The 14,871-nt window shown below is 41.3% G+C and overlaps 1 protein-coding gene and 1 long non-coding RNA gene across 3 annotated transcripts in view; both read left to right on the plus strand.

The window, feature by feature from the left end:
- Window positions 1-1,343, plus strand: part of LOC105548168 — a 40,137-nt gene extending 38,794 nt beyond the window's left edge. The window contains exon 4 of the long non-coding RNA XR_001007348.1: window positions 542-1,343. This is a non-coding gene — a long non-coding RNA (uncharacterized LOC105548168). The remainder of the gene's footprint in view (window positions 1-541) is intronic.
- Window positions 1,344-3,980: 2,637 nt separating this feature from the next.
- OGT (O-linked N-acetylglucosamine (GlcNAc) transferase) overlaps window positions 3,981-14,871 on the plus strand; it is a 42,541-nt gene continuing 31,650 nt past the window's right edge. The window contains exons 1-3 of one of the 2 annotated variants that reach the window (XM_011992070.1): window positions 3,981-4,256; window positions 7,053-7,233; window positions 8,712-8,955. In XM_011992070.1, the coding sequence (XP_011847460.1) occupies window positions 4,220-4,256; window positions 7,053-7,233; window positions 8,712-8,955 (462 nt within the window). In that variant the 5' untranslated portion in view covers window positions 3,981-4,219. The remainder of the gene's footprint in view (window positions 4,257-7,052; window positions 7,234-8,711; window positions 8,956-14,871) is intronic. The other variant, XM_011992071.1, reaches the window with a different exon arrangement.

The raw sequence follows: 14,871 nt of genomic DNA on the forward strand, positions 1-14,871 counted from the left end.
CGCCATTCTCCTGCCTCAGCCTCCTGAGTAGCTGGGACTACAGGCACCCACCACCACGCCCAGCTAATTTTTTGTATTTTTAGTAGAGATGGGGTTTGACCATGTTAGCCAGGATGGTCTTGATCTCCTGACCTTGTGATCCACCTGCCTCAGCCTCCCAAAGTGCTGGTATTACAGGCGTGAGCCACCACACCTGGCCAGTGCGTTTTTACAGAGTTCTGATTGGTGCTTTTAGAATCTTTTAGCTAGACACAGAGTGCTGATTGGTGCATTTTACAATCGTCTTGTAAGATAGAAAACTTCTCCAAGTCCCCACCCAACCCAGAAGTCCAGCTGGCTTCACCTCTCACTTCCATGGGAGAACTGTCCAGACAACAGCATGACACCCTTGCAAAGGATAGAGCCTCTCATCTAAAGGCACAGAATACTGAATGTAGTCTTGAGGCATAAGTCCAATAAGTACAGGCACATGTTCATTGAGGTGAAGATGCAAGTCTCCACTCTGAAATTCTGAACTCTTTACTTTGTTCTTTGTATGAAGTTTCAGGCTGAAGACAATGAAAATCCGTGCCAGACTTGGATTGGAAGAAAGAACCAAGGCTTTGAGTCTCATCGTCTCATTTCTGTTTTGATACATGTTTTCTTAGTTTGTAAGCCAAGGAGAGGACTATAGTGAGGATTGTGGAGGGAAGTGGACCTTATTGGTCTTTAAGCTCTCACATCTTTAAAGACTGTTGGTGCTGAGAGAAAAAGTATCCTCATCTGGCAGAACTCCCATAGGGTGTGCTCCCCTTGCTGTTCTGCTTTTGTTTTGCAGAAAGCTGCCTTTTCAATGTACTCATTAGGCTTTCACTGTTTTTTCCTTTTTTCCTTTTTCATCTTTCACTGTTGATATCACAGGTGGCCATATCTTTACCAGTGCAGCTACCAAATAAGAAATCATCTTTTCCACATTCACTAGCTAGTGATAGTTGTACTACCATGAAATCAGTTTCTTCTTTACTTTTATTTAGGTTACAAGATTTCTGGAAGGTGTTAAGATCGATTTTAATTAGTCTTTGTGACTGGTTACTTCATCCAGGGGAGTAATTTCTCTTTGGAATATTAGCTCCACACCCCTGGAGAGTCTGTGCGGCTGCATCTTCGTCTGGAGTTGGTTCTGGAGTTGGTTCCTTCCGGTGGGTTCCTGGTCTCTCTTACTTCAAGAATGAAGCCACGGACCTTTGCAGTGAGTGTTACAGCTCTTAAAGGTGGCATGGACCCAAAGAGTGAGCAGCAGCAGGATTCATTGTAAAGAGTGAAAGAACACAACTTCCACAGCGTGGAAGGGGACCTGAGGGGGTGGGGCGGGGATGTGGCCAGCTTTTAGTCCCTTATTTGTCCCTGCCCATGTCCTGCTGATTGGTCCATTTTACAGAGTGCTGAGTGGTCCATTTTACAAAACTCTAGCTAGCCACAGAGCGCTGATTGGTGTGTTTTTACAGAGCACTGATTGGTGCATTTTACAAACCTCTAGCTAGCCACAGAGCCGGCCGAGGGTGCGTTTTACAATCCTAGCTACAGAGTGCTGATTGGTGCATTTTACAATCCTCTTATAAGACAGAAAAGTTCTTTAAGCCCCCACCCGACCCAGGAAGTCCAGGGGGCTTCACCTCTCACATCTATGTATTTCTTCAGCTTCATTTAACCTTTGGAGCCATTTTTTTTTCAGCAGCAGCAGCACAGCAGTAGCCACCAGCCACGAGCCCGGGTCTCCTCCAACGCTGGTGCTACTGCTGTGAAATGTTGTGTTGTTTTGAGCAGCTGTATTTGTGATACTTTGTTACACAGCAGCAGAAAAGTATGCAACATCAGTGGTGTTATTGGGTGGCAAAGTTTGGGATTGGGGTTGAAGACTCAACTGATTTAATTATAATTGGTTCTAAATTTAAAATTGCCCACACAAAAAAACCCAGAAATCAATGTGAACAACAAGCACACAAAAGCACTTCCTTCAATGTCCAGATCAAGCCTTCTTCGTCACCCCCTCCAACCTTACCTGTTTCCTCCCTAGATATTCATAGAGTAATATATTTTATCATCTAAATAGTCTTCTGTATTGCTCTCTAGTAGCTTTTTGTGTATGCCTAACTAGGCTTCAGGTTCCTTGAGGGCGAGGATTTGTTTTGTTCATTTTTGTGCCGCCCACAGTGCCTTGCACATAGAGACTCTAGTAATGTTACTTATTGACTGAAGAAGTACCAGCATGACCTGCATTTAACAACAAAAAGAGTTTTAGTTAATTAGCACCCGCTCATCAGCAAGGCCTAAACATCTGCCAGTGGAATCGGCGAAGTCTCTTCCTAAAAGTTGAAAAGCTGAGTTTATTCATCACAGATTGGGAACTTGTAGTAGGTGTGTGTGTGAGCGGGGGAGGTTTTACCAGTTAAATCAAATTACAAGAGGTTGGTGCCCAATTTTCAAGGGAGTTTGTGTAGTGATCTTTGTCTTTTTCACTGCATGATGTGACTCTTGATTATGGGATGGAAGAAATTAGCATTATGAATTTTCTCTGTGCTTATTTCCATAATTAATTGTTTGTTGACTGTTTTGAAGAAATTTAAGCAGAATTTGAGGATTTAGTTTATCAAAAAATGTAGTGAAGGGGCTAGGTAGCAAAAACTTTTTTTTTTCTTTTTTATTATACTTTAAGTTCTAGGGTACATGTGCACAACGTGCAGGTTTGTTACATATGTATACATGTGCCATGTTGGTGTGCTGCACCTATTAACTTGTCATTTACATTAGGTATATCTCCTAATGCTATCCCTCCCCCCTAGCAAAAACTTTTTGAAGAAATTCATTGACCTGCTTTCTTAGATCAAGGACTTTTTGAAATAAAAAGGCTCTCAGAGATCCAACTTGTAGCCTCCAGTGGCTTGTAATAATTTCTTGCTGATGTGGCAAGTTACCTTAAATCGTTTCTAGAACAAGACGTGAGGTATAAATGCCAATGTGACAAAATGTCTGAACAGTAGACTTGAAACTGCAGGAGGATCATAAGAACCCATTTGTTCAAGGAAGTGGAGGCAATTCATGACTAAATCTAGACGTGTGGTTTTAGGCAGATGGCAAGTGAATTCATTTATCATTGTTGATCTGCTTTGAGCTCAGTGGAATCGCCGATTGTGACGATCCGCAGAGCTAGTTGGTTGAAATGAAGTCACAACTCGGAGGAGAGTCATGAATTTTGACGAACATGAATCACCTTTAACATTTTTATGGCTGCCTTCGGAGTGCAAACCCCCGGCATGTCCCTGAGTTATTAAGCATTTGCCCTATCACTGTGGGCAGGAGTCTTCTCAATACCAAAACGATTTTGAAATTTCGGGCTATACGGTCAACATTGGAGGTGTCTCCATTCAACTGGCCCTGTGAAAGTTTCAGTCTTTTTCATCGAAGTGCCGAAATCGATGGCCGAGTCACAATGAAGACGGCTTCAATCGGAACCCTCTCGCTTCTCGTTTGGAGCAGCTGTCTTTGCGAGGCAATCTTCTGAATTGACTGGATCGGAATTGATTCGTGAGAGTCCCAACCGATCCGTGAGAGTCGTAACCATTCGTTTTTGTACGAATAAAGTTGACAAACTTTTTTAGACGCCTTTGGCGTTTATGTTTAAAACGACACCACCTGCTAAGTAACAAACAGACTCTTCTTTATCGCCGTGGCAAAAATGTATTCTCCCCGTGTGTGTGTTTGTTTGTTTTTACCCTTCCGCTACACTCTTAAGAAACTTAGCCGCTTCCGCCCGGGAGAGTGCCCTAACCGCGAGTCGGGTTGACAGGGCTGCTCGCATGCGCCGTCTCCACCGTGGTGTTTGTCGCAATGGGCGCTGCGCGGAGGGCTACATGGAATCTCGACTTTGCAGCTTGAAGTCATTTTGTTGGCGGCGCTGGTTACCGCGGCTACCTCCGCGCGGGCACTTGATTGTAACAGAAAGTAGTTCCGGCCCGTGTTGTTTCGGCCGAGGAGCCGTCGCCGCCATTTCAAGACCGTACTAGGTAGATGGCCAACTAGAGTTCCCAGGGTTCGAAGCCTGTAACTGCTGCCGCCGCTGAAGCCCTCCAGAGCATTGCTACGGCTGCTGCCCTTGTACTACTACCTCCAAATACGTTCTTGCCGGTAGTGGCGGCAGCAGGACCAATTACCTTTTTTTTTGCTCTCCCTCGAGAAGCTCCAGATGGCGTCTTCCGTGGGCAACGTGGCCGACAGCACAGGTACCGGTGTCCCGTTCTACCTTGGCAGATGCCCCCTTGGGGTCTCGCGCCGTCCTCTACCTTGTATCACTCCTTCCCTCCCTTACCTCGAACCATCCCCATTACATCAGTGACATTGCTGAGCTTCTCGTGGTAGATCGGGTTTTCCGCTGTCGTCCGCTTCCCGAACATTTCCTCCTCCTGCCTTGCTTGCTTTTTGCTCCCTTTCTTGCTTTGTTTTTATTTCGTAAATGTTGTAGCTTTCCACTCTCTCTGGGCGCTTCTATCACACGTGCGCGCTTAGAATGTCGTGGAATGGACTGCATTGGAATCCCTGCCCTTTCACTCCTTTGCAGCGGTTTTCTCCCCTAATTCCAGCTCTTCACCTCTCCTTTTTTCCCTCCGTCTCCCCCTCCAGCCTTTTCCCCTTAGCCAGATTTGGTCCTTCTCTTCCAATCTAGGGCGGGGGTGCCGTTCCGATGTAATCATATCCTCACTTTGCATCACCCGAGGACGAGCAAAAGCTCGTCGATGGTGCCACAAGTCACCTCGAGAAGAGGGGACGTTGAGCAGCACCCCGCTAGGCAGTGCCTTTCTGGTGTTCTTTCGGTTGAGCGGTCCCGGTTTAGATTGGAAATTTCCAGGGGTTTCCTTTGCCATCGCTCAATTCCACCGCTGCCCTCAGCCTGGATTTCCCACCCTGTCCTCGGGGAACCACACCCTTCCCTTCGCGAGGTTGCCAGCCCTACTGTTCACTTCCTATCCTTGGGGGAGAAACCACCCCGACGCTGCTGCTTTGGTGTTGACCACCCTGCCCGCCCAATTTTCGCTTTGTGTTACTTTCTCGATGTATTCCTCCGCCGCCGCCTCTGGGTCTGCCATCCCCATTCTTTAGCCCAGCATCTCTTTATTCACAGGGTGTAATATTTTTTTAAGTTTCCATCCCTGCTTGAAGAGTTTGTAAAGCAACTGGAGTGTAGCTGCACAAGTACAAGGCGGTTGCCCTTTTAGACAATTCAGTCGCGAGCATTTGGTACTAAAAATACGAAAACAACCAAATTATAGGAGTGTCCTTCAGCTGCCTTTCCATATTGAGTCGATTTGGGCGGAAGGGGGTGGGGAATTGGGCTGCGCTTCTGAGGTTTCCCGCGAGGTTATTTTTTGGTTGTTTCTCAGTTGAGATGTGTGGAGGGTTTTAGTTCCTGTTTCTGGAAGTTGTGGTGTAAGTAGTAGGTGAATCGTCCATAGCATCTTATCCGTAATCGTAGGGAGTGGGATTAATAATTAGTCCGTGCCCCTCTCCCCACTTCTCCACCGTGATTTTCAAAGGTTTGAGATTCTGTACTAGCTTGCCCTTTTTAATGTGTTATTGTATTTGAGGAAGCTGTCGTTTCAAGTGTTAAAAGAGATAAGCGGCATTGAAAAGTGACAAAGTAATGTGTGAAAACAAGGAGCTAGGAAGTTCTAGAAACTTAGCTAAAATGTAATTTTAGTTTCTATTAGAGAGATAACCTCTCCCAGATGTGGATGCCAGTCTCAGTGCTCTTTGTGTTGGTGGTCAGCTGTGCATTCTGTCAGGAAATTTACTTTGCTTTCCTCAGTATCCAGAGAACACTCATCAGCTCTAATGTTTGGGGAACTGGGCTCAAGTTTGAACTCGTCACCTTAACCTTGGTAGAATTAAAAAATTTGTCCATGGTTTCCCATTTCAACCAGCTAGTGAAGTGCTACGGTCGAATTCCCAGTTTAAGTATTTACAGTTGTGACAAGCAGTTTTTTTCCCCTCTTTGGGCTTTAGCTATATCCTTTAAAGATCTTGATGTATCTGGATTAAGTCAGTTGCAGCAAAGTGCTTTTATTTATTCGTTATGTTGCGCTTTATCAAATATCTTATATTTTAGCGTCCATCCCCCCTCCTCCCCAACGTTTTGACCATTGCAGTTGCAGGTAACTGCCTGGTTTATATAGGCTTGTTTGCACTGTCTTAATCCTTTAGTCAATACCAGAGCTCTTTGGAAAATGTTAGTGCTAAACCAACGTGGGTGGGATTTAGCCAATTTAGTCTCCTTGTGAGTTTGGGATGGTAGAGGAGCAGTAAAATCTTGGGTCTTTATTTAAAATGTTTGATGACCCCTTTAACTATTTTGGCTGTTGACAAATGACAAACATCTTGTTTATCAGCTGTTTTAAAAATAGCACTTTGACTTTTTGGTTTTTCCCTTAGGCTCGTTTCTACTTGTCCTTTTAAAGAATTAAATTGTGAAATATACAAACACATTGATAGAATTTAAAGAGTTAACACATCTGGTGTCCTCACTGAGGTTAAGACTGGTAGATTGTTACCAATACTCCACTTCCACAAATCCAACCTGAAATATGGTACAAAATATTAAGTTTTCCAATATGTTATTCTGGTATTATTAAGTCTTTGTGACCTTGCAAATCACACGTTTAATATTTTGTTTCTGTATGTAAACTAAGGTATGAGGAATGATGTTCGGTGAATCCTTAGATGCTACCTATGATTTATAATTTAAAAGTACAAAGTATTTTTGGTCATAAAATGTAATCTCATATGGAAGTAAATATTCCTTTCTAGTTTGGGAAAGTATTAATGGGTGAATTCTAAAAATGTCAATTCTGCACTTGATGTTAACTTGGAGATATAAATAACGTGCAGAACACTCTAGTGCTTTACATAGTTTCAAGCATTTCCATTTTTAAGTTAAATATACCATATTTTTACATTTTTTTGTTTACATTTCTAACTTTTTGTTTTCCCCCCTCCTTCCCTCAAATGTTTTGATGATTCTCCAGAACCAACGAAACGTATGCTTTCCTTCCAAGGGTTAGCTGAGTTGGCACATCGAGAATATCAGGCAGGAGATTTTGAGGCAGCTGAAAGACACTGCATGCAGCTCTGGAGACAAGAGCCAGACAATACTGGTGTGCTTTTATTACTTTCATCTATACACTTCCAGTGTCGAAGGCTGGACAGGTAGGAGATGTGGGGGTACCTGCTCGTGATTGCTGCCTCTGGTTGCTGAGCTTGAAAAATGATACTTAAATATTTGAACTTGAAATTTTTCCAGTACTGGGTTTCAACTGAGCCGCCAACGCACATCTGTTCTCTCTTGCCCACTTGTGACATGCCCAGCTGCCAGTTTTTCTCCTTCCTTTTGTGGTGGTGGTTATATTATCAGTATGACTAGGGACCTTTTCTAGATTTTTCTACCTGGGTCTGCTGCTTTCTAGACTCTGTTCAGGTAATAAATTATTATCAATGTATATCTGAGCATCCAGTCTCCCTTTCATGAGACCTGTCAGTTTGAGGGACTGAAATGCTCAGAAATGGTGGTTATGTATGCTGTGGCAGGAGATGCATACCTGAAGTTTCGTTAAGTTGTTATGGTGTGTTGCTTTTAGTTAATCAGTTGAATTAATCAAAAGGGAAGAATTTGTGTTCTTGTCCTTTTAATAATTGTCATTCTGGCATATTTAGACACTTAAAGATGTGCATCATTAAATCTTAACAAATGGAAAACGAGACTCGTGCACATAGCTTTTCATTTTTCTTCTTAATGATCGTGATTTCCAATGTGTGTGGTTTTTTTTTTTTTTTTTTTTTTGTGATGGAGTTTCGCTCTTGTTGCCCAGGCTGGAGTGTAGTGGCGCCATCTCGGCTCACCGCAACCTCTGCCTCCCAGGTTCAAGAGATTCTCCTGTCTCAGCCTCCCGAGTAGCTAGGATTACGGGCATGCAACACCACGCCCAACTCATTTTTGTGTTTTTAGTAGAGACGGAGTTTCTCCATGTTGGTCAGGCTGGTCTTGAACTCCCGACCTCAGGTGATCTGCTAGCATTGGCCTCCCAAAGTGCTGGAATTACAGACGTGAGCCACCACGCCCAGTCAATGTGGTAGTTTTGTAACAAGACCCTAGTTAGAATTTAAAAAAAAAATTTTTTTTTTTTTTTTTTTTGAGATGGAGTTTCACTCTTGTCACCCAGGCCGGAGTACAGTGGAGCAATCTCAACTCACTGCAACCTCTGCCTCCCAGGCTCAAGCGATTCTCCTGCCTCAGCCTCCCGAGTAGCTGAGATTACAGGCGCCCGCCATCATGCCTGGCTAATTTTTTGTATTTTTAGTAGAGACAGGGTTTCACCATGTTGACCAGGCTGGTCTCGAACTCCTGACCTCAGGTGATCCTCCCAAAGTGCTGAGATTACAGGCGTGAGCCACTGCACCCAGCCAGTAATTTTGTTTAGTAAGAAAAAGCTTTTCATTTTGAAATCTAGAATACCTCCACTTTTGAAAATCTTTGATTTTCCAAAATTTTCTGGCTATGCACTAGTTAAAAGATAAGGTATTTATAATGAGCAATAGCGCAGGTTTCAAACTGTTTGAGTTGCATATGGGCCATACCTTCTTTTCTGTAATGTGAATACCCATGCATTAACACTTCTCACCTTTTCCAGATCTGCTCACTTTAGCACTCTGGCAATTAAACAGAACCCCCTTCTGGCAGAAGCTTATTCGAATTTGGGGAATGTGTACAAGGAAAGAGGGCAGTTGCAGGAGGCAATTGAGCATTATCGACATGCATTGCGTCTCAAACCTGATTTCATCGATGGTTATATTAACCTGGCAGCCGCCTTGGTAGCAGCGGGTGACATGGAAGGGGCAGTACAAGCTTACGTCTCTGCTCTTCAGTACAATCCTGTGAGTAAAATTTTAGTGGTTATTTTCCCTTCCTAGAAACCCATAAAGAAACAAAGTGTGATATTTCAGACACTAAAGTTGGTTTTCACATGGAATAAAGTCAAAAGTTTAGAAATGCTTATGTACTTAAAATGGTGAAATTGCTTTTAGCTGGTCTGTGTTATGTTAAAATATTTATTTTATTTAGCAAGTTATATTAAAAAGCATAAAAATTCTTATTGCAAGAAACTACATCAATTTTAAAATAACACCTATAAAGTACAGGGCGCATGACTTTTTTTCTGCTGTGATTAACTTTGGATAAATTCTGGTAAGTGTTTGCAAGTTAATTGATTTTCAAGGAATTGTGGATAATGGGTCTTAATCTGTAAAATTTGTAATATAAAATAGTTTAAATCAAGATGCCACTATATGGAATGATGTGAAAACTAGGCTACAAAATTTCTTCCTCAATATCCTATTCTCTTTTCTTTCAATGTAATTAGAAGTGATAGAATTTAGATGATACTACTTACACTGGGCTTTTGATTAGTTTAAAAATTTTTTTTGTCTAAGTTGCAGATGTATTCTGGGAACAAGTGAGGCTCAACTGGCAGACCTTAAATTCATACTGTGTTTAGCATCTCTGAAAGATACAAAAACATAAGACTTTCCCTCAGAACTTATGATGTAGTTAGAGAAAGTAGATGTAAACTTAAGAGGTAGGTGATAGTGGGGTTACAGAAATCTAGAAAAAGTTCCCAAGTTACATTGTCAACATTCAGTTTTGTAACCTACCTGGAAATGGCTAAGTTTATTTTAGCTACCATTTACTGAAAGTCTGTGTGGTCACTCTACTGACAGCTTCAAATCATTGGTCTTAGTTAATCCTCACAATAATTCTTCAAAATAGATGATATTATTTCTGATTTTATCAATTAAAAAACAAACCATGGACTCAGGGTTATGTGGCTTTCTTGGGATCACAAAGCTAGTAATGAAGTATTAATAGATATTAAAACCTGAGTCTGAATATCCTCAAAGCAAATGTTGAAGTGAAAAGAAATAAAAGTGGGATAATGTGCCCAGAGGGCACCTACCCATCAAAGCAACCCTTAGCACAATCAAAAAACCATTGATCATATCCTGCTGTCCCTTAATCTCCATTTTATTGGTTAGGAAACTAAAACTAAATTTAGTAGTTTGCTCAAAGATCCGAAGTCACTTTTCATGATGACATCTATTAACAATTTTTGTAGTTAATTTTGAGAGTTTAAACACGTCCTTTTAAAAAAAATCCATTGCTTTAAAAAAATTTTTTTAAGAGATGGAGTCTTGCTATGTTGCCCAGGCTGTACTCATACTCCTGGGCTCAAGCAATCCTTCTGCCTCCACCTCCAGAGTAGCTGGGAGTACAGGTGTGTGCCACCACACCCAGCTTCTAAATTTATTGGTTTTTGAATGGATACAGTGAATACCTCCAGTTAGCACTCTTGGAGGTAGCAAATGAAACTAATTTCTCATCTGTCTTTTCAGAGACACTCAGTGTATATATATGTACATTTGAGTGACTTTTTGTAAGTTTTATTGCAATACTAATCTAGCTAGTTACCCACATAAAGTTTTAGGGAGACCAGTATGTGCTGCCACTGGGCCTTGGACCCCATTTTTCCCAGGGATCAGGGCTCACCTCTGTACCCAGTTGTCACAGTAAGTTCTTTCCCTTTATTAATCAGGTTGATTCTACTCTTGTTGATAGTGTACTCTCTTACACAGCTGTGATTCTTGCCATCTTTAACTGTGATGCCCTTGGCTCGGATTTCCAGTTGCCTATGTGTGTAGCAGAGCAGTCATTGCTACTGATAGTGTACCAAGCAGTAGGAGCATGTTGAGAAGGAAAACTAAAGTGAGAGATGGAACCATGCTATTTAATACCTAACCTGCTGTTAGCAGGAAGCTTATTGTTGTACCCTACCAAGGAAGTGAGATAGTACTACGATAAATCATGGGATTACCTCTCGAATGCATTGAATGGCCATGTGTTCTCATCTGGTTCTATGTTTCTTCTAGTGGAAGGTGCTGCTTTACTTATTTATTACTGTTTTTACCAATAAGAATGAAAATGGGATTGTGCAAATTCCCTTGATTTCAACTAAATGTGCCATAGTGATCATATTTTAATTTATTTCAGGATATCTAAAGTCTTAACTAGATTTAAACTTACTGTCAAATGCCTGTTGTCAATTCAGTAGTGGTAGAATCTTGCGTCTGTTCCTTATGTTCTTGTTGACAGTGCTTAAATGCATCATTAGTACATTGTGGGCCTGAATCATAGATGTAGTTGGCATTCTATGAAAAATGGTTAAAGAAACTCAGGTTATTTTGGTTTTGCAGCAGTGAAAGAGTAGAATGTTAAGGTAGTATCTTTGGTAACCTTGGTAACTGTTTTCAACAGTGTTTATCTTTTTAAGTTAATAGATACATCAATTTAGAAGTTGTTCTCTGTGACTTGATTAGAGAAATTATCTTTGACACAGCTATCATTTTTTTCATTCCGAATTATCTTCTATAATGTTGGGTGTTTTCATAATTTTGGTAAGATTTTAGTCTGTGTTTTGTTTTTTTTGTTTTTGGAGACGGAGTTTTGCCCTTGTCACCCAGGCTGGAGTGCAGTGGTGCAATCTCGGCTCACTGCAACCTCCTCCTCCTGGGTTCAAACGATTCTTCTGCCTCAGCCTCCGAAGTAGCTGGGATCACAGGGGCCCACCACCACGCCTGGCTAATTTTTTGTATTTTTAGTAGAGACAGGGTTTCACCATGGTGGCCAGGCCTGTCTTGAACTCCTGACCTCAGGTGATCTGCCAGCTTCAGCCTCCCAAAGTGTTGGGATTACAGGCGTGATCCACTGTGCCCGGCCAGTCTGTTGTATTTGAAGGTCTTATTGCAGATAGCATCTTGCAGTGGCAGCACATGTTCTTTTACATGATGACTCAACTAGAGTTGCCTATACCTGGCAATTCCTTTTACAAATTATGTATAAAATTGTCCTTTGTGTAACGGCTATAACCCTGAGTTGTTTTAAACAGGTCTGTTTCTGAATCTATAGGTTGTTGAATTGTTGCTTGTGCTTTGATTGTGGATGCACAGAACGGAGAGCTGCTGGCATCCTGGCCATCATGTGTGTTCCTGTCGTGTTATTTATTACTGCTGAGCCTCACTTATACAGCTGCACTGTAGAAAACCATACATTTCGATTCTTTTTGTTCTGCTTTTTGTTAAGGTTGCTGTGCAAATGTCGTATTTAAATACGTGAGTGCTTATTGTGTATGCAATGCTTTGTTAGGAATTGGGGAGATGTGTTGTGGTTGAAGTTGCGGGTTATAATATACGACAGGACCTAACCCATAAAGGAAAAAATGGTGTAAGCTCCTCGGATGATAATTGTTGGAGAGTATTAATCAGAAGATTTCCTCGAGTGGGTGCTTATAACCTAAGCATTCTGTAGGAAGGTAAATAGCAAGTAGACTTCCTTGGCTGAAGTGGTAGTCAAGTAGTAACAAGAAGTGAATGTAGTAGAGGAGAGTCAATTGGAAGATTTAGAAAGAATAGAGAGGCTGAGGAGTTTGAATTTAATTTGAGAGGCAATTGAGAATTACTGTAGGTTTTTATCGACCTGATTTTACTTCATATGTATGTATGTGTCTAGATGTTGTGGCTGGTGGGGGTGGGAGGCTCTAGGGGGAAAGGCAGGAAACTGATGCAATCTTAGGAGGAATAGTTCTATAGGAAAATTTTACTCATTTCCATCTCCTTTTATTCTCACGATTTTCCCTTGTTTACAGTGCCTCCTCCTTTGTCTATTAAAACCCTTCTCATCCTTCAAGGCCCAGCTTAAACTTCTCTTATGAGCTCATCATCTAGTTCTCTTAAAATTCTTTACTACTGAGTGGGCATTTAGTGTGTGCCTTGTCTTTTCACATAGATTTTAAGTGCCTCTTGATGATAAGGATTCTATATCTTTTCCCTACAGTTCCAGGCATGTTATTGAATTGAATAACAGTTTGCATGAAATGTATTAACCTGGGATGGATAGAATGGGCTAGTTTTGAGAAATATAACTGTCAAAAACGTTTTGATTTGATAGATGAAGCAGAAGTGATATCTTAGGTTTTGAACTTTTGGGAGAATGGTGGTGCCCTTGCGTTTTCTAGAAATTAGCTGTTCATGCACATAGATTTGGATCCCCAGACAGGAGAATTGGATTTCACCGTTACAATTAATATGACGTTTTAGCTTTTTCTAAAACTGTCTTATTGATTATCTTATAGTAATCTTGAAGATAATCTATTTTTAACTATGAGCATTGTGTTAACTTGATTTAGTATACTGTAATGGATCTATATGATAACAACAAAATATAGATAGACAGATACACTGTCAGGACTTAAGTGGCATCCATCCAAGAGTTCATAGAAACTAGAGGGCAATAAAATTATGCATTGGTTGGCTACTATGTATGGCCATTACAGTCATTGTTGGAGAATTATTGCAAGACTTCTGATTATTATGGCTTAGAAAAGGCATAGGAATTGGTAAAAGTCCAAACATATATAACCACAATTATCAAGTAGTAGAAGGAGCTTGTATGAATGGATTGGATTATACAGTCATGGTCTGCCAAAACAGGGGTAACTCTTTAAGTTTAGAAAAAACATAACCATACAAAGTAGATAGCAAGATTATATAATTCATTACTTCTGAGAGTATAGTGTTAAAAAGTGCTCAGACTAATTAGAGGAGAAGTCAAATAAGATTAATGGTACCTTTGATGTTTTGAGGATTAGTATTAGCCTTTTGTGCTCGAAGTGATGGGAGACAACCTAACCCTCTAGAACATCAGTCATTGCTTGAGGGACAGTACTGAGTCAGGAAGATCATGGAACTGACCCAGTATGGCTGACTGTAAGATTGTGTGGCAGCCTGTACTTTGTTGGCAGACTTTTTGGTTCATCTGATGGATGATACTATACAACCACAAAAGCTGTTTATCAGTAGAATTAATGAACTGATTTTGGAAACCGTAATATAGTTCCAGAGCAAATCATATATATGATGATTTTTCGGCACAGTTGACAGAATTTCACTTTCTAGGACTTAAGTCTCTTTCACCCATGGAACAGTTTGGAATAATAAGCGTACTTCCTATTGTCATTGTTTCTGCCTGTCGACTGGTAGATGTGACTGACAATGGCAAAATAGGGCAAATAAAAATTTAAGCTCACTGTCGTGATGAGTGTCTCATCCAGATGAATGGACTGGTGAGTCAGATGACTAGCAGCACAATTGAGCTGCTAATAAAAAGCAGAGTCAACTGCTTTTCATTATTCACCCACTCAACTCTAATGGCACTTAATACTAATGAGTAATCTAGTGGCAGGTGCCAGGATTGAGGCTTTGGTTGGATAATTCTTCTGCCCGATAGTGAAATGAAGTCAGGGTTTCTAAATATGCCTGACAGCCTAAGGGGAGGTTTGCTCATAGGTAGTCATTTGCTAAATATGTTTTTTTCCACTCTGGAAAATTTTTGGTCCTTGACACAGGAGTGATTCATCATAACCTTGAATAACATAGTTGGACAAATATTTGAGATGTGTGTGTATATATATATTCCTTTTCTTTTTTTTTTTTGAGACAAGAGTCTCTGTCGCCCAAGCTGGAGTGCAGTGGCGCGATCTCAGCTAACTGCAGTCTCTGCCTCCTGGGTTCAACCGATTCTCCTGCTTAAGCCTCCCAAATAGCTGGGATTACAGGCACACGCCGCCATACCTGGCTAATTTTATATTTTTAGTAGAGATGGGGTTTCACCATGTTGGCCAGGTTGGTCTCGAACTCCTGACCTCAGGTGATTCTCCCACCTTGCCCTCCCAAAGTGCTGGG

Source organism: Mandrillus leucophaeus, unplaced genomic scaffold (genome assembly GCF_000951045.1).
Source record: "Mandrillus leucophaeus isolate KB7577 unplaced genomic scaffold, Mleu.le_1.0 Scaffold401, whole genome shotgun sequence".
NCBI classification, from domain to species: Eukaryota; Metazoa; Chordata; class Mammalia; order Primates; family Cercopithecidae; genus Mandrillus; species Mandrillus leucophaeus.